The sequence below is a fragment of the Postia placenta genome (assembly GCF_002117355.1).
Source record: "Postia placenta MAD-698-R-SB12 unplaced genomic scaffold POSPLAscaffold_21, whole genome shotgun sequence".
In the NCBI taxonomy this organism is placed as follows: domain Eukaryota; kingdom Fungi; phylum Basidiomycota; class Agaricomycetes; order Polyporales; family Adustoporiaceae; genus Rhodonia; species Rhodonia placenta.
In genome coordinates, this window is record NW_020169852.1 from 138,808 (window position 1) to 157,472 (window position 18,665).

General features: G+C 53.4%; 6 protein-coding genes across 6 annotated transcripts; 5 read left to right on the forward strand and 1 right to left on the reverse strand.

Moving 5' to 3' along the window:
- Positions 1-200: 200 nt before the first annotated feature.
- Positions 201-3,564, forward strand: POSPLADRAFT_1158920 (hypothetical protein; the record flags this gene model as incomplete). The annotated part of the gene is given in 11 exon segments (XM_024487382.1): positions 201-1,109; positions 1,433-1,878; positions 1,899-1,939; positions 1,982-2,068; positions 2,124-2,212; positions 2,262-2,790; positions 2,839-2,903; positions 3,013-3,139; positions 3,153-3,246; positions 3,321-3,440; positions 3,492-3,564. 11 exon segments carry the CDS (start codon positions 201-203, stop codon positions 3,562-3,564), a joined length of 2,580 nt encoding a protein of 859 aa, XP_024333561.1.
- Positions 3,565-6,514: 2,950 nt separating this feature from the next.
- Positions 6,515-8,190, forward strand: POSPLADRAFT_1062247 (hypothetical protein; the record flags this gene model as incomplete). Its single annotated transcript, XM_024481489.1, has 8 exons — positions 6,515-6,928; positions 6,995-7,138; positions 7,196-7,351; positions 7,419-7,482; positions 7,539-7,628; positions 7,688-7,770; positions 7,838-8,038; positions 8,101-8,190. The coding sequence occupies 8 exons, from the start codon at positions 6,515-6,517 to the stop codon at positions 8,188-8,190; spliced, it is 1,242 nt and encodes a 413-aa protein (XP_024333562.1).
- Positions 8,191-9,553: 1,363 nt separating this feature from the next.
- On the forward strand, positions 9,554-11,132 carry POSPLADRAFT_1041852 (hypothetical protein; the record flags this gene model as incomplete). Its single annotated transcript, XM_024477987.1, has 8 exons — positions 9,554-9,876; positions 9,931-10,074; positions 10,137-10,214; positions 10,265-10,415; positions 10,476-10,565; positions 10,627-10,734; positions 10,801-10,976; positions 11,040-11,132. Exons 1-8 carry the CDS (start codon positions 9,559-9,561, stop codon positions 11,130-11,132), a joined length of 1,158 nt encoding a protein of 385 aa, XP_024333563.1. The 5' UTR covers positions 9,554-9,558.
- Positions 11,133-12,155: 1,023 nt separating this feature from the next.
- On the forward strand, positions 12,156-13,887 carry POSPLADRAFT_1158961 (hypothetical protein; the record flags this gene model as incomplete). Its single annotated transcript, XM_024487384.1, has 5 exons — positions 12,156-12,248; positions 12,303-12,648; positions 12,767-12,974; positions 13,355-13,766; positions 13,822-13,887. The coding sequence occupies 5 exons, from the start codon at positions 12,156-12,158 to the stop codon at positions 13,885-13,887; spliced, it is 1,125 nt and encodes a 374-aa protein (XP_024333564.1).
- Positions 13,888-15,567: 1,680 nt separating this feature from the next.
- On the forward strand, positions 15,568-16,525 carry POSPLADRAFT_1041853 (hypothetical protein). The gene is made up of 3 exons (XM_024477988.1): positions 15,568-16,061; positions 16,117-16,229; positions 16,277-16,525. Exons 1-3 carry the CDS (start codon positions 15,573-15,575, stop codon positions 16,284-16,286), a joined length of 612 nt encoding a protein of 203 aa, XP_024333565.1. The 5' UTR covers positions 15,568-15,572; the 3' UTR covers positions 16,287-16,525.
- A 276-nt stretch (positions 16,526-16,801) lies between these two features.
- POSPLADRAFT_1037273 (hypothetical protein) lies at positions 16,802-18,629 on the reverse strand (the record flags this gene model as incomplete). Its single annotated transcript, XM_024477209.1, has 9 exons — positions 16,802-16,964; positions 17,027-17,221; positions 17,280-17,545; positions 17,597-17,762; positions 17,818-17,892; positions 17,951-17,994; positions 18,043-18,233; positions 18,302-18,566; positions 18,624-18,629. The coding sequence occupies 9 exons, from the start codon at positions 18,627-18,629 to the stop codon at positions 16,802-16,804; spliced, it is 1,371 nt and encodes a 456-aa protein (XP_024333566.1).
- Positions 18,630-18,665: the final 36 nt, after the last annotated feature.

The window sequence follows — 18,665 nt, forward strand, 5'->3', positions numbered from 1 at the left end:
TCTGTCCGGGTCCCACGCTCGAGTAAGCCTAACCGCACTGTACACCAAATCGACTACGCCGTCCAGTCAGGATGGGATTGGTGTCGGGGATCTCCGAGAAAAGCGCTGACTAAGCAGCCGCCAAAAGCATTGTGGCGCACGCTGTGGGCGGTACGCCATCGTCACTACTTCGCTGAACGTACGATATACTCGACGTAAAAATGGACAACCACATCATCCATACTCATGACGTGGCCCACACGCTCGCTGCTGAGCATCGCTCACGCGAAATGAGTATTCCTACGCTTTCGGACGACACTGCCAGTGGCAGCGAATCTTCAGGCGAAAGCTCTCCTCCCGCTACACCCATCCGTAGACTCAGCCGTGCATCATCCATCTATTTTGTTGACGATCCCGAGCATATTACCACTTGCGATGACACGAATATTACGATCATTGAAGCGGGCGCGGTCTCCTCGCCACTCGAAGACAGCATCCGCCCGCTAAAGCGGAGACGGGCGGTGGACACAAAGGCTGATGAAGTCCACGAAAAGAGACCTCTGCAACCTGACACTTGGAGCCACGCAACTAAGGCCGACTACGGAGTGTCCTTTGGTCTTGAATATACACCCGTCGGCGACTGCGGGGACGGCGAGCCAGATCCAGTGGACCTGGCATTAGAATACGTTTCCCGTTCTTTGAAACGGAAGCGATGCGCAGACACCAGGACTGTTGAAGTCAGCATGAAGAGAGCGCGGATGTCTGGCACGGCGAGAGACACGACCATGGCCGAGGACCGCACTACTTTCGGTATTGGGTACATACCCACCCACGACTGCACAAAGATCACGGTCGTCGACTCGGAATCTGTTCACGCGGTATTCCCCCGTATTGACCCATACGTTCCACTTGAAGCCACCGCTCGCCCGCCGAAGCGAATTTTGTGTGCGGACCCGACGACCGATGAGGTCCGTATCAAGAGAAGGCCGTTGTCTGACAGTCCAAGCGACGCGTCAAAGCTCAAGGATGACCATCTTTTTGGACCTCACCCTCGATGCATGATTACGGGCTGCGTGTCTGCTGAGGTGGAGGCGTGCTACATCCTGCCTCCCGACACGCCCCAACCGTTAGTGAGTATGGCGGTTACTACTTCGGCCTCGCAGCTGACAAGGCAGCTTTGTAGAACGACTGCACGACGCTTCTCGTGCCTACTGACTCTAATGCCGTCCATTGTAGCACGCCTGCAAACATCATATTCCGTGCGTGCTTGCTGATAGCCAGTCCTTTAAACCTTCTCTTACAGCCCACATGCAGTCCGACGCGACCTGCGTTTACTATGGGAAACGAACCGCCTCTTCATGATACCCCATCCCGATCATATAAATCACCCCGATACCCGCCCTGTATGTATGGTATGCCCTTCCAGGTGGTCGCCGTACTCACAGTCGAGTAGGTCTACACATACCACGTCATCGCAGAGGATGAGCACCCTCCAGACTCGGGCAAACCCAGGGATGATACCACTACATCCCCAGTTGCGACAGCTACTAGCTCGTATCGCTCGCTGGGGTGGCATGACCTGAGTGCAAATCTGCATCTGATGACAGTTCGAGTGGGTCGTGAATTCATCAAGCGACCGCTCCACTACCAGCATTTATTACCTACAGACGCTCTTGTACAGATACCCATCATCAGGCTGGTCCACTCAGATGCAGTCGAGCCGGCCTCCCTCCACATTGAACAAGAGTCGCCAGTCGAAGACATGCCCCGCCCGCCGAAGCGGAAACAGTGTCCGGACACAGAGACTAATGAAGTTCCTGCCAAGAGAGTGCGCACTGCAAGCGAGGCGTCCAAGGACCGCATTCCTTTCGGACCTCACCCGAGGTGCATGATCACTGGGTGCGTGTCTGCTGATGTAGATGCGTGTTATATACTGCCTCCCGACATGCCTCAGCTATTGGTGAGTAGGCATGACTGCTACTTTGAATTTGTGGCTGACAAGTGAATCAAAAGATTGACTACATGACATTCAACATGCGTACCGACTATGACACCTTCCTTTGTCACAAGCCTGAGAATATTATATTTCGTGCGTGGTTGATATGGTTCCCTCCGTCCTTTGAAGCCTCACCTACCGCATGCAGTTCGACGCGACCTCCGGGAACTGTGGGAAACGAACCGCTTGTTGATAATACCACATCCTCAGCATTTGAAGGATCTTGAGTATTGCACTGTATGTATCGTACGCCCTCTTGACCAATTGCGTGCTTATGGTGACACAGGTATACAAGTATTACGTCATCGCAGAGGACGAGCACCCTCCAGACTCATGCGCGACCATGGGACACCCTATCACACCTTCCGTCATGACGGCACCATGTTCATATCGCTCGCTTGGATGGCACGAGCTGGACGCCGATCTCTATTCTATGATTTTTCGAGCGGGTCGGAAATTGAGCAAGCGACCACTGCACTACCAGCAAATCTTGCAGGAGTTGCTGCCCCACAAGGAGATCAATCATGCGTACAGCATAATCTCACAGTATGTGTTGTGGACAGAACCCCTGTCTTCAGAGATGCTACCCAACAGACGGTTGTGGGCAACAGGCAAACTCTCAGCGTGTCCTGATGATTACTACCTCCGCCCCTTCACCGAATATTGCTTTCTCCCGTCGGATGACGACATATTCTACTTTCCTCGCCGACCTCGGCCGATCGTCTCAGGGATGCAGAGGAGACGTTCTGGCGATACCAGAGTGGATAGTGAGGCCTGCACCATGGAAGAAGATGCCCAGCAAGTAGCCAGAGTCCGTGAGTGGTGTCGGGATTGCGACCAAGCTCGAGATGAGTGGACGATAGGACCGCTTGCGGAACCTGAGGACCCAGAGTTGCTCGTTTATCGACAAAAGGAAGTAAGAGATGTGGTGCCTTTTGTAGAGGCACTCTGGTGGAAATCATCAAGGTATGTTCTCTGGTACATCTGCAAGTGCACGTGTAACTGACGTCGTCTTATCCGAACTAAATTACCCACAGAGACGGTGCCGGGTTTTGACATCTGGCCTTATACCTCATTCTGTTACGCTTTGCACCCGCCGCACAGGTCTTGAATATACCCAGAAAGGTCTGTTAAGGTCGACACACCATCGCGATTGGAGCCTCCGTATGTGCCACAGGCGACAATGGACTGATCCTAGCCTCTCCGCTCTTCACTGATGAGCCAGACGTGCTCCCTGGCCGTGCCTGGCGATTGCTGGCAAGGGACGGGAAGTACAGTTGTTTTGAGGAGCATTGCATTGCCTTAGTCCACTCATATTCACTATATTATCTTATGATGTCTGTAGCTCTCGGGCCATCAGCTGCATCTCGGAGTTTATTTCCGGCGGTGGCAGTGGCATGCAGCCACGTGCGTGGCGTCTATCAGGCGTCGATACATACCACCTTCCTTCCGATGAGAACATCCGGTATGTTGGATCTGTGTCCATTTATTCCGTTTACTGATGTTCGCAACACAGGGTCTTGTTATTCAATGAACGATCTCCACCAATATGGCCGAACGGAGTGCAATTGTCAGACATCAAGATCTGACCTCGTTTTTGAGCCCGAGCATCCCTAGCATGCATGACAATCGCTAGCAGCAGCATGACGTACAATGCCAACTCATTTGACAATATACCCGTATGTGCATACGGCAGCGATCTGGTGTTGGTGACTGACCGAAAAGCACTTCAGGCCCTAGTGGACTAGCCTGTGGGCATCAGCTTTCCGTATATCAATCTGCCTGTCTTCTGCGAGATGCGGCAGTCGATCTGTGGAATATGGAAACTGCAAGCATGTGTCGTCGATGCTGATCAATACTGCAAATCATCTTCCCCGACTTCCAATTCCGCTCCTACAAGCGGCAGGCTTTAAGCTTCGAAAAGAATTGTAACTCCTTTCACTGCCGTAATGACCAAGCATGGCAGCTGATACCGCCTTGCAGAAATGGTGGCCACTGATCGCGCCTTCCGTGCATTGCTGCAACATCAGAACCACATGTTGTACAATCAGGACAATCTGCTGGTGTCTCTGAGCCATGCACATGGTTCGATTCATTCTGTTGACCGCCTCAGACCCCTTCTCGTGTTATCGTCAGCAGTCGCATATACAGTTCCGTTGTAGGCGGCGGCAGAGACTAGGTAAGAGACGCATCTGTTGGGCAACACTGGCGTTTCCTGACTCAGTTCTACGGCTAGATCGTGATGTGCTGCAAGCATGGGAACATAACAACCATACGCGGCAGCTCAGCTCAACTGTGGCGCTGCATTTATATACCCGCTCTAAGACGAGCGCGACTGAGTCCGCAGCCTCTAGTCGGACCTATAGTTTGTCCTCATTGCATTGTATATGAGGGCAATGCTGTAAGTTGATTCCTTGATCACGTCATACAAGCCGCTGATCCCATCACCAAGACTGTCACCTCCATCATTTTAGCGTCCTCTCAGTCGCAAGTCCAGATCCTCGCTATGACCTAGAGGTTTGATTGATCTGGTAGTCGGACAAACAGACCATCTTTGCACGTATTCCACCAACGAGTGATGCTAGACACCATTCGGCGATTGGTCTATTGACGAAGGGCCTGGTGGTACTGCTGCATACAGACATCGGACCACTGCACGATCGTCGAGGAAAATCCACGCGTCCCTGCACGACCAGGTGATCGCTTTATACCCACCGCTTCCTCGCTACAGAGGCTGAATGACAGCATCGCCGCGCTCTCTTGCTCGACCTCGCACTTCAAATAGCTCTCGTACTGGGCGCCCGAATGGCTCAAGAGCAATCCAAGTGAGTCGGCCGCGCGGTCCACGTGCTGACATTGCCGCCTCGACGCTACCATGGAGGATCGGCGCGACTCGCACTGAGCACCGATGATACAACTGCCCCGTATGTGAGCCGACTTTCTCGAGCTGCCGTTATTTAGCCTTCTGTAGAATCCCCCCACCTGTCTATGCTGGACTAGACACGAGACATGTACCCACCCGGTTTTCCCTCAGGAATAGTGCGATACGCTTGAAAGACGCGCTCGCTTCACGATACCTCATGCATCATGCCGTGCTCAATCTTCCTAATCGCTATCCTTGGTCCACGCACTGCACATAGAGCCCCCATTCAGCGACGCTGGTGCTCTCGTTCTCGTCGATTCCTCGAACCCGGGGATGTTTTCCTTCGTTCACGCGTTAGCAGCTATGCATGCACTACTCAATTTCCTCCTTGCGAAATTGAAGGGACGATGTTCTGACACACCAGCATGGGTCCTTGAGGAGCGTGGCTCTACATGTGACTAGAGCAATCAGCCTATCTGTTCTTCGCAAACAGAGGAGGGTCACGGAATGTTATGCTTGTGAATGTTTCATCACTGTTACGACAGTGTCATCTTATCGGCACCTGAGGGCTCGTTGTGATTGTGCTTTGGACCCAAGACTCGGCGCATGCGGTGGCAGCACAAGAGTGGAGGTCCAACTATAAGAAGGCTTACAATGAGGCTGAGCATGAGTGTCATGGCTAGTACGCGACTGTGAAGTCAGTGAACGAATGGCTCCTTAGATGTTCACGCGTCAATGAAAAAGCACAGCTAATTAGTGGTCTATTCATGCAACAAAATGCTGCTCAAGATAGCAGTGCCGCGCAACATCGTAAGGGAACGGCAGGATTACGTTAGCTCACATATGGAATCACACTGTGCAGTCAACGGCTATCTGCAGGACGAACTCACTTGCTAATGCCAGCAACGTCGACTAATTGCCAGCCTTTCTGCCCATATCCAGTGGGATCCAGCACACGGTGGGCTCGTATGCTCCGGGTCTCCCGGAGTATTGACAGTCTCTAGAACAGTCTCCAAAGAGCACGAGTTGCGTGTCGAAGAGTTAGCATCTCGTCTTGCGCGGTTGGGATCGTCATCACAAGCTAAGGGGCCAAAGACCTGGCAAGGATAAGCTCACTCAAGCCTACGAATATTGAGATCGGGCGAGGTCGCTCATACACAATTCTGGCCTGACGCTACGAGGAAGAGGCAGCAAAAGCGAGCATAAATACTAGTTCATTGTGGCCTCAATCTTCCTGGCAAAAGGGTAGTAGATTGCACAAGACATGTTGGTAGCGGAACGGCCGCTTGATGAATCTCCTCGGAACATCATAAGACGGGGATTGGTGCTCATACGGGCGATCAGGAGAGTTGAAGGACAGGCACTATCTCAGGCAGCCAGCGGCAATAATCAAGATCACGATCGACGATGCAAGAAGCGGCAGTGGTTCACAGCGATAAAGGCCTAGCTCCCCCCTTACGCCGATGTGCAGCCCTCTGTGTCCGGGGTTTACATTAAAACAACTGTTCTCTATAAATATAAACGCCCTCCTGCGGCTATCCACTGAAGCTTACTATGCGCCAGCGCGCGGGCGTAGTAACAGACCGCGTTATGTGCTATGTCCACGCCTGGTGATAGCACCTGCTGCAGCGCACCCCACCCGCACGGCCGACCCACAGGACCATATATATATCACAATGACCAGCACTCTGCAGCCCTCAAAACCGCCACCGCTCTCGCCGAGTGCTCGTTCATCCTACACCCTCACACGAAGCCAAAACGAAGCTAACATGTCCCGCCCCTCGCGCTTCTGGGCCCCCGCACCCCCACCCGCGACCAAGCTCGGCCGCCACCGCCGACTCGCGCCCCTCGCCGGCATCCACGTCTCGCCCATCTGCCTCGGCGCTATGAGCATCGGCGACCAGTGGGGCCAGTACGGCATGGGCAAGATGGACAAGGACCGCAGCTTCCGCCTGCTGGACGCGTTCTACGCCGCGGGTGGCAACTTTGTCGACACTGCGAACGCGTACCAGGATGAGACGTCCGAGCGATTCCTCGGCGAGTGGATGGCCGCGCGCGGCGTGCGCGATCAGATGGTCGTTGCGACGAAGGTGCGTGGGTGTGCTGCATACTGGGCCGGGAGCGCGTTGTGCTGATGTGCGCGCGCGGAGAGCCAGTATTCGACGAACTACAAGCGCGCGGCGGACCTCCCGCAAAAGTCGACGTACGTCGGCAACAACATGAAGTCGCTCTACCTCTCCGTCGAGGCCTCGCTCGCGAAGCTGCAGACGGACTATATCGACATTCTCTACTTGCACTGGGTACGCTCGTCCGTTGCGTTGCGCGCCGTCGCTCACGGCCTGACCACGCGCCTGCAGTGGGACTGGGAATGCAGCATCGAGGAGGTCATGAATGGCCTGCACCATCTCATCGCACAGAGGAAGGTGCTGTACCTCGTACGCATTCTTTTGGCGGGAGGCGATGGCACGGCAGCGGCAGCTCACACCGTGCAAGGGAGTCTCCGACACGCCCGCGTAGGTGGTCGCAAAAGCCAACACGTACGCGCGCCCCACGGGCAAGATGCCCTTCGTGGTTTAACAGGGCGCGTGGCGCATCCTGCAGCGCAAATTTGAGCGCGAGATCATTCTCATGGCGCGTGAGGAAGGTCCGTCGTGCGCATGCGCGTCAGAGAGTGCAGGCCGCTGACCGTGTGTGCGCTAGGGATGGCGCTCGCGCCGTGCAACGTCCTTGCGGCAGGCAGGATCCGTACGGATGAAGAGGAGGAGCGGCGGCGTGAGACGGGCGAGCTGGGTGTGTGATTGATTGCTAGTCTCTAGCGGTGCACGTGCTGAGTGCCAGTCTGCAAACAGGCCGCAGGACCGCCTCAAACGAGTGGGAGCGCACTCCTGATCAGAGAAGGGTGTGCCAGGCGCTGGAGAAGGTCGCCCAGGAGGTGGGCGCGCTGAGCATCACGTCCGGCGTGTATTTTTCACAGGCTCCCTGCAGCAGCGACTGACGAGGCTGTCTTTTTGCACTCGCATGCAGTGGCGATCGCGTACGTGATGCAGAAGACGCCGTACGTGTTCCCAATCGTCGGCGGGCGCAAGGTCGAGCACCTGATGGACAACATTGCCGCGCTGGACATCGCGCTGAGCCCCGCGCAGATCGCGCACCTCGAGGATGTGCTCCCGTTTGACGTCGGCTTCCCCACCTCGATGATTGTCAGTGCCTTCGACGCGCGTTCTGGGTGTCCACCGGGTTCCGGGGTGACAAGTAGGTGCAGGGGGACGGCCCGGAGTTCATCGCCATGTACAAGGCGTCGGGCCACTTTGACAAGTGGCCGACCCAGCAGGCGATCCGCCCGGAGGAGTAGTAAGGAGGGAAGATGTACTTTGTGTCATGCCGCTACAGGATGAAAGACGCATCTGTGGATATTATTAGACACGCTAGTCGGCATCTGCGCCGCGGTGCTGCAGTGTGTTCGTTGACGGTTGTTGGATGCCCGTGAAAACGGTAGGCTACGCAGAATGAAACGAAAGAAAGAGTGCATGACGGTAACGATCTGACAGCATCCATATATGCGCATCATGCGATCGCGACGATGTACAAGACCAAAAATGGGACGCAAGGTTCGATATAACAGTGAAGACGTGTGCGACGTTCGCTCGTGCGTGCTAGGATAGTTCACAGTACGGAATCTGAGCAGATTTCAGCTCAGATTCAGCGCCGGAATACATTCGTGGGCCATCCTAATGATCAACAAAAGCAACTCACCTGGCACGCGCGACGTTGCCTGCACTCCACCCACGCCGTCTTCGCAAGCGGTATATAGAGCAAAATGGTATGTGTTATGTGATCAAACAACGTCTACATCCGGAGAGACAGAGGAAAGGAGAATGAGTCGCGCCTCAAATGCATATGGCACACTGCGCATTTTTGCCGCGGTTTGAAGTTGTCTTCACCCGGTGCGATTTCCTCTACCCAATGAACGCATAGCCGTGCGGTTCTCTATATCCGCCTTTTGATTCTCTAGCCTCTGGGGCTTGAGAGATCTATACAGAATCCTTATATCTCTCTTGATTCTGGGGATTGTGACGATGGTGAGGAGAGTGAGACGGAACCGTCGGTGAGATGTCGTTGCCTAGACGTCTTGTTCATGTGAGAACGACGCCGGAAAGACCGCCGGCAGCCAACGTCCTCGATGGACAGGGATCAATGGTGGATAAGGTTACAAAGCGATGGGGCTACCTACGGCGCGCAACGCCTACATAAGTCCTATTCCCACACCGGTGCACGACCACGTGACCCGGGCCGGCAGCGACGCTTGCCCGACATACCCAAAGTCAACAGTTCAGACTGCGGGAAGGAGGCTGAGCGCTGGAGCAATGGACGTGCGTACAGGACACGGTGCACGTGACCGTGTCTAGCGGCATGGAGTGACGTCGCTGAGGCGGCTGCACGTTGCTCGAGTTCCGAGGCCGGTGGATCGGTCAATCCATGTGAGCGGACGACTCCCACCGAGGCCACAGAACACGGCCCCCCAGACTACAGACTAGCGGCTTACAAACGCGTCAAATATGCATTCGTGACGAGGCGCAGCTGTATATGCCGCGCGTCCTTGCCGGCCTGGACGCGACAGTGGCGGCACAGCTCTCACCTCCCAGCGCGTCCGCCGTCTTCGAGGAACATTAAAACCCCCGTGAGCAACCCAACCTGCACCTCAATTCCTCTCATCAACACTATGTCTACACAGAGCTTCTTCGTCCCGACTCCCCCGCCAAAGACAAAGCTTGGCAATCACCGCCAGCTCGCGCCCCTCGCCGGCATCCATGTCTCGCCCATCTGCCTCGGTGCCATGAGCATCGGCGACCAGTGGGCCAACATCGGCATGGGCCAGATGGACAAGGACGACAGCTTCAAGCTCCTCGACGCTTTCTATGACGCCGGCGGCAACTTTATCGACACGGCCAACAACTACCAAGACGAGACGTCCGAGCAGTTCATCGGCGAGTGGATGGAGCGACGCCAGAACCGTGACCAGATGGTCATCGCGACAAAGGTGTGCGCCCGACGCTCAATACAGTGATTCGTTTGATCGCTCACCTTCCGTTAGTACACATCGAACTTCAAGCGTGCGGCCGATCTCTCGCAGAAGACAAGCTATGTCGGAAACAACATCAAGTCGCTCCACGTCTCGGTCGAGCAGTCCCTCAAGAAACTGCGCACGGACTACATCGACATTCTTTACCTCCACTGGGTCTGTCCACTCCCTTCTGTCGTTTCCGCACTACCGCTCTGACATGTTTCCCCTTATCACAGTGGGACTGGACCTGCGGTGTCGAAGAGGTCATGAATGGCCTGCACCATCTCGTAGCACAAGGAAAAGTGCTCTACCTGGTGCGCATATCTCGTCCCTTTCCGCGCAGGTAACTTACGCATACGCACAGGGCGTCTCGGATACACCCGCATGGATCGTCTCGCGCGCAAACATGTATGCACGCCTGACGGGCAAGACGCCCTTCGTGATCTACCAGGGCGCATGGAACATCATGCAGCGCGACTTCGAGCGCGATATCATCCCCATGGCGCGCGTCGAGGGTGCGTCGCGACTTCACCGCGCCCACATATGTCTGTAGCGCTCATAACCGTGTGTATCAGGTATGGCCCTCGCGCCGTGGAACGTCCTCGCAGGCGGCAAGATCCGCACAGATGCAGAAGAGGAGCGTCGTCGCCAGACGGGCGAGAAGGGTACGTTCCCCTGTTCACAACATATCCAATCTAAACAAGGCTCACGCACGTTCTTGTCAAGGCCGCACAATCATGAGCGCCGACTGGGAGCGCACACCGGAGGAGCGCCAGGTCTGCCAAGTGCTTGAAAAGGTCGCAGCCGAAACGGGTGCAACGAGCATCACGGCGCGTACGTCCCCCCCTCCCCGCACCCGTCTAGATGCGACAGCCCATTAACTTGACCCTTTCTACGCAGTGGCGCTCGCGTACGTGATGCAGAAGACGCCGTACGTGTTCCCAATCGTCGGTGGGCGCAAGGTCGAGCACCTGATGGACAACATCGGCGCGCTGGACATCGCGCTCACGCCGGAGCAGATTGCGGAGCTCGAGGCCGTTAAGCAGTTCGCGAAAGGCTTTCCGCACGATATGGTGGTGCGTGTTCTTTTTTGTTCTGATTGTGTAAGGCACAAGCTAAGGTTGGTTGCGCGACGGCAGGGCGACGGGTTGACATACTCGCCGTTCCATTTGCTGGGGCTGAACCTCGACAAGTGGCCCTATCAGCAGGCGATCCGGCCTATGAAGCAGTGAGCGGATCCGTGGTGGAGCGTACTGTCGTTGTTGAGCGGAGAGAGTGGGGACATCTCATAGCGCACTTGTATATAAACTAAGGGTCGCACGGAACATGTCGATTCTGTCGAATATCAGAGATCGTTTGGCTCTGGGCAAAGTGCAAAGACAGCACGAAAGGCGTCAGCAAAATCCCCTCTTTACTTGTGGGACTTATGGTCTTATTTACCTGTAGAGAATAATGTAAATAAGGTCTTCTATTCATAATTATCTCTTCCTAGAAAAGTGGAGAGAATGTTCACGAGAAGTAAATAAGATATAATAAGGTAGCATAAGTATTACAAGTAAAACGGTGGATTTACTGATGCTGAAATCGATTGCAACGGACGAATGCACACTGCACAGTGCACACACCTGTGATAGTATGGTAGGTAATAGTCACCTCATTCGACCGGATAGAGTGTGTGTGTCGTTGCGCTCCGCCTTGAGCACAAATGTCCTCGGTGACCAGAACATGAAGATCACAATGCCCTGTGTAGCGCCCTCGCTTGGTTGCAGGAAAATAGAAAACCTCCAGCTGTCGCGTCTGAAGTCGCGAGCAACAATGGCGAAAGAGTCTCGGAGTAGCTCAGAATAGGGCAACTAGTCCGGTATTCGAGTCATCCCTCGGTAATACAGCTCCCAGTTGTACTTTGACCGTCGTCATTGACACTGTACGTCATTTTACAGCCCGCAAGCTTATGCACCGTGCTCTCACCTTCGGGAATTTGCAATGACTGACAGTGCTCCTGTAGTCCATGCCTTTTTTATCACACAATAGAATCGTCCGAGGCAGCTTTGCTCTAGACGACATCGGCGAGGCGTGTACCTGATCTGCCTGAACAATGGAGCACGTTGTATGGCCAGTATATAATGCGCCCTTTGATATGTGTCTTATTCCGCTTCTCTCTTTGCTTTCGTGCCTTTATACTCATTCGATGCTATCGTTCTTGTCTATGGCTTGACTGGACGACACACTCCATCTGCATCTGGCTTTTGGAAATCATGGTCTCTCTCAACTTTACTGAATTGCCGCCAGAGCTCCTCGTATCCATTTTACGCTTTATGGATGCTCAAGATCTGGCCGTCATCAAGCAAGTGAGTGCCCTGATTATGATCGTTCTCGATATCTGATTATTCCCTCGACGCTAGGTCTGCAGGATCTTCTTGCATTTAGTACAAGATACTGTTGAGCTACAATACAAGTGTAGCCTCGATCTCGCGGGCATGATCGACGAACCTGATTGCCGTCTGTCACACCCAGAGAAACTCGAGAAGTTGCGGTCTCTACAGCGAATGTGCAGCAAGCCCGCGTTGATCCAAGGAAAGTCGATTTCGCGGAAGCTCTACAATCCATATGCCGTTTCTCCGGGTCTAGTATTTGCGCAAGAGAATGAGAATGGCGGAATCGACTTCCTGCAATTTCCGTGCCCTTTGTTCGGAACGGAGGAACGAGCGTGGACGATTCATGAGGATAAATTCGATGTTCACATTTGGAGTATATGCATGGATCCTTCACAGGATCTTCTTATAGTCACAGGAAGTATCAAACCCTTTGATCACTCAAAGTACGCTATATGATCGCGTACATGTTGTGTGTTGCTTACACCACATAGCCCCTCCAATGGACAACTTCGCTTTCTCTGTCTTTCCGGAGACGGCGCGCCACACCCATTTGCCGCTCACAGTCACGTCTCAACGCAGAGCAGACCTGGAAAGAGGCTTCTCATGCAAGGCGACCTGGTGGGGCTCGAAGTTCCGGTTCATTACGGCTTCGGCAGTGAAGTCCAGATTTGGAATTGGAGAACTGGACATTGGCTTTATGTGTGTGTTCGACTCTTTCTTGTTTAGAATCCATTTCTGAGAGGTCCACTGCGAACACAGCATTTACTGTCAGAGCACGATCGGGGTTATGAATCATTCGCTTTTCTCGACACCCACTACGTCACGATGATAGATGGATGGCAAGTAGTCATTCATGAGCTTGACCCTTCAAGGGCATCTATGACCTCGTTGATGAAGAAGGACTCTCTGGTGATATACCAACTGTTAGAGAGTTCTGACACACTTGTGAGGCCGACTTGGTATCAAGTCGGTTGTGGACGCTCTTGCGGCAGTCCGCGCAGGAACACACATCAGCCATTCTACCCGTCGTCTCGGCGACAGCTCCTAATAAATTATGACACATCAATCGAGCTCGATAGACTCAGCTACACTTACTTGACCGGCGCGACAGTTCTTCCTTTGTCGATGATCCGGGGCTGGTATCGTACCGCGCAAGAGGACGGCGCACGGGGACACTTCCAAGGTAAATGGCAACCGGGATGTCTGCGGGTACCGCACCAAGGCCTTCCCAGTGCTGCAGAGGTTCAGGGTATGCACGCGATGTTCGTCAGCGTGCATAGACACGAGGATCGCTTTGATCTGCAGGCAGGTTTCATAGACTATCAAACTTCCAGAGGCAGTTCAGACCAATGGGGAATCGTCGCTCCGAACAATGAGAATACCCTTCGTCTTCCCGCGAGGCCAATATTGGTTGACGATACCGAAGGGAGGGACGGGATACGCCTTGGAGGGGACATTGTTGTCATTCCGGATCATGCAATACTGCAAGAGGTAAGATAGCATACATTCAATTGAACGTCGTGTCGTAATAATTCCTCTCCTACAGTATCAAGAGGAAGGTGGCATAGAGCGATTCTGGCAAGCCTATTATATTACTGCATCTGATGAGTGATGGCAGCTTAGGTGATGTTCATAGCAATGTTTGAATAGTGCTATTAAACGTTGTGTGTCCCACGGATGCGCACATTGGTGAAATTGCTATAGCTTCTCAAAGTCTTGAGGGAGAAGTATCAGCGATGACGGCATTTGCCGTGCAAGGGATCCGCGCCGCTTTCGTTCTATGTAGACTCTCGCTCTCTAGCAAAACGTGACGTACACTCGCGCATCCTGGCTCATGAGCCGTGCATTGAGACCGACAACTTAATCGATCAGTATAATGCTGATTGATTTGTGTGTCCCTCATTAGAGATCTCATGCAGATTTGGCAGTGATCATAGAATTCCGTGATGGAAGTACGTTTGTTTGCATCGTTAAATGAACTGATGAGGTGAATCTACTGTGCGTTTCCCCACATTTAGTGTTTAGATATGTTTGTGCTACGAGGTGAGCCATGTATAGACGTCCGTCTCCAATTCATCCCCTCTCGTACAGTCCGGCGAAGGCCCAAGGGTCCAAGCGCTGGAAACTCCAGATCGTGCTAGGATCGCACGCAATCCTCTCTAAATTTGAACACCATCTCCATGACTCAGCGATCATCCTCCGTTGTCTGGTATCAACCTACTCCTCGCTAATTGTGAGTGGCCCCTCGAATTGCTACCTTACTGTTGGTAGATAGATTGCCAATTGCTTCTCGGGTGCAATTGCAGCTTACTCCGCTCTATGCCCGCACTCAGTGCACAAATCACCGCATTCCTCTTCGGCCGATCGGTGTTAGAAGCGCGCTCCTCGGTGGTTCATGATGAACCGATACTTCTACCATCTATTCTTAGTAAGTGCTATGTAGTATTGACCTTCCCGTCACCCAGGCAAGGAATGCTAGGATCTGACCGCTTAGCGCAAGTGTGAGATGCGTACGACCTGTGGGTAAGAAGTACGCATCCTTTTCCTCTTGCAGACAGCCCCTTTGCTGACGGACAATGCTCGACAGAAGCCTATTGAGATAGAGAGTGCGTTTGAACGTCGGCCCGTTTCGAGTCATTGCATTCTCTGCGATAGCTGGGAACGATAACGATCAGGTGAAATATTGTTGAAACTGGTATGCATTTTTCGATATTCATAAGCGCTAGGACTCCATCCTGATCAGTTGTACCGAAATGAGAGGGCCACAGCTCCAGGAATCGTGAAGGCACTGTTTCAAGTCTCCGGAAAGTTGCATACTCCTCGGATGAAGATCACAGTGCACAATTCACCTTTGACAGACTTGCGGCTCGCTGTCGGATGCGCCAGCCTGCAACAGTTGAAACAGCTTCACTGTAGAGACGCGAATAGGATATCAGGGGGTTAGTGCGGATATCAGACGCAGGTTGTCTGGCTGCATAGTCCCATTGAAGTTGGCTCACAATAGGTCCAGCCGTGCAAGGTAGCTATCTGGTTTATCCGACGACTGTCAGGATACAGGGCTTGCTGGCACGCGTCGCCACACTCACACAGGTGAATGTACATGCAACCATCCGAAAGAAGATGGGTTTCAAACGCCGCATCATCTCCGGATCCATGGAGCGCTGGATATCTGCGAACAAGTATTCTCCGAGCAATGTATCCACCAGCTTGCCGCAGATGTGAGACCTCATATATAGCAGCAGAGTCTGATTGCACTTTCTCTCTGACCACCCCATTACCTTTCAGTCTCGAAGCATCATGCTCCCTACGTCGCCTGTGCGCCGAGCGTTGACCCCTGCTTCCTGCGATATTCTCCCTGCTCGCCGGCGGGCACCATCGATCCCTTCTGCCCAACGTCCGATGGCCACAGCGTCGGCCGAACTACCAATAGAAGAGCATCACGCCCCCGACTTCCACCAAATTCTAGATATCTTTGACGCTCCTGCTAGACTGGGAGAGTCAAGCAGGCTGCTCGCACGCTCTGCATCTGTTCGTCGTCCCGCACCACCTATCGATTCTTCTTCTCGTAAGGGTATCAGCAGCTCGGTACAAGCTCTGCCCGCTCCTATCACGTTCGATGGCCCAAGTCGTTATCGCGGCCCCAGAGTGACAACGACAGCACGAGGGGCGCACAGCTCGTCTGCGGTCGATAGCACATCCCCGTATTCTCTCCCAAGGCCAGAGACGTTCGATGGTCCGTCACGCCTCCGGCCATATGCTCATGCTAGTACCAGAGGTTCGTCTCAGGTACGCAACGATGCGTCTTCTACGCGTAAATATCTCGCTTATTCAAAGCTTATAGACGTTGCGATCGACGCCATCTTCGCTGCTGCTCCTGGGATTAGCTGGTGGTGTAGGTCTTGCAGGATGGAATCGTCATAACTCGGCTGATCGCGAGAGTGGATGTGTCAATTCGTAAGTGTGCATATCTTCTCGAAGACTCAAGCTTACATTCGCTGCAGATCTGCTTAAAATGATTCGGCCTGCTTTTCTACATCGCTCACGGGCACACCTTCACTCAACACCTCCGGGTTTGAGCATCAATCGGTGTAGGGTTTTGGGTTTTCAGGTTGTGATACTCGCTAGACTTGTTAGATATCATAGAGCGAGCCGCGGCGGCGGCGATAGCGGTTGGAATCCTTCCATACATTTTTATACCAAAACGGTGGCATGTACTGTATGTTTGTGGCTTTACGATGTGTAAACATTGGATGTGTGACGGGTTGAACCTGGACAAATGTCTGAGACCGAGTGTCCTGAACACAACAACTTCCTAATCCGGAATGATCATCTGGCGTTGGCAGCGCATCCAAGCTCGACGGTGAAATCTGGAGTCTCATGCTGAAACACGTGAAATGCTTGTGGTGGTGCGCACTCAAGGATCGCAGTCTAAGACAGCACGAGAAATAGGATTTGCACCAACAAATGACCAAAAAATCGCAGCAGTCTGATATATGCCACAGGACATATCGCATAATGCGTAGACCCTACGTCTGCTCTGCAACGACGACCTTCTTCCGCTCTGCTTTTGGCTTCGTCTCTCCTGCCCTGGTATGCTTTCGCCTGCGCTCCTCTTTGACCTGCCGAGCCTCCAACATGGTGCGCTTAAGCTGCGCGGCCTTGTAAACTGGTTTCGGGATGTGTCGGCTCCTACAAGGAGATGCATCAGCAAACAACAACAGAGCGAGAAACAGGGGCCTCCGTGAACTTACCGTGACACCTTCCCTACTTGCGCGTCCATCTTCCATCGCTCCTTGAGTGTGTCCCGGTACTCGATCGCGGCACGCTCACGCGCAGTGACAATGCCCAGCTTCTCTGACGCGTGTGCTTTCCATATCCGCACATTGCCATCGTCCGACCCGGACAGTACGTAGCGAGCATCAGCTGTGTAGATGGTTGACGTGACCCTGTAATCCATTGGCTCGATCTCCGTTGATTAGATGTCTCACAACGTTGGTAACGCACCTCTGCATGCGCTTGGTGTGGTACACCTCAGGCGCTGTACCGACACCTTCTTTCCATATTCGAATAGTTCGATCCCAACCACCGCTCACTAGCTCGGTGCCGGTGGGACTCCAGTCACAGCTCATTACGGCCGCGACATGTGCCTTGTATATTTGTGAAGGCGTTTTGAGGGCGCGAATATCGAACGTATATAGGTTATGGTCTTCAGAGGCAAGCAAAAGCAACGTTGGAAACGTCGGCGACCATGCAAGCGAGTTGCTACGCATCTGCGACCAACCGTAAGACCACTAGCTACAGATAGGAAAGTAATGGCCAACCTGCATGACCACCCGGCGCTCCGCCTTGCCTGTTCGTATGTCATACAACGTGAATGTCCTGTCTGAGCCTATGCTCGCGAGGACAGAGGACTCGGACAGGTTGAAGCGCACGGCTGAGATGGTTTCCGTGGAAGTCGGGAAGGTGAGGTTTGAGATGGGGGCGCTCCTACAATGCTGTTAGGATGGCAGACCGATGACGACTGCATCATAAGACTACGAACTTTGTTTCGTCCCATACCTGGACGATGTTGGAGGCAGTAGCAAAGAGCGGGTCAGACCGATGGTGATCTATCGAGCTGAAGGGTAGTACATGTTACGGTCATGAATTTTGAGCGAAGGGACAAGAAGACTTACTTAAAAGCAGTCTTTCCTGGAAAGACGCTAAGGGGTTTCTGACCCTATATGATGTTTAGTTGCATGCGCATAACAAGAATTGATGTGGTTACCGATGAGGGTCCAGCCTCGTTTTGGTCGTCATCTGATGATGACCGGATGTTCCATAGTTTGACATTGCGGTCAACGCCGCAACTCAGTAGCCTGTCACTATCTGCGAAGCAGACCCCCGACACTTTGCCTTGATGTGCACCATCCACATGCAAGACTCGGGTGCGGCGTGAGATATCGTGTAGAATCAGCCCTGAATATGAATACCGGTTATCACTTCGTCTAATACTTATACTTTCTAGGACATGAACACGTACACACCTCCGTCCCAGCTCCCACTTGCGACCATGTCAAGGCTCTCCGGTTTACGAGCCATTGTCTCCACAGCATCAACATGTCCCTCCAGTCCCGCTACGAATGGCTTCGCAAACATACGCTCCATTTTGGCTGCATTGAGAGCTCGCATACGTTCCCGCGCACGCGCAAACGGATGCATGAGGGGGTCCAAATTGCGAGAAGTTGGTGTGGGGTCTCCTGGTCGCTGAGGTAGATGCGCGGCCGGCGCGTGCTGTAGCACTGATATTTTCTGTCAAACAGTGGAGATCACACGTTTTGCTTCCAGTAAAACAATGCCAAAACTTACGACCATGGCGGGTTAGATGCAGCCGTTTTCAATTGTACTAGG

What these genes read in the sequence shown, in the direction of transcription:
- POSPLADRAFT_1041853 (XM_024477988.1), top strand. Translation starts at nt 15,573, where the DNA reads ATGCTCCCTACGTCGCCTGTGCGCCGAGCGTTGACCCCTGCTTCCTGC. An exon ending in GTACCAGAGGTTCGTCTCAG is followed by an intron (nt 16,062 to 16,116) that starts GTACGCAACGAT and finishes CAAAGCTTATAG; the next exon opens with ACGTTGCGATCGACGCCATC.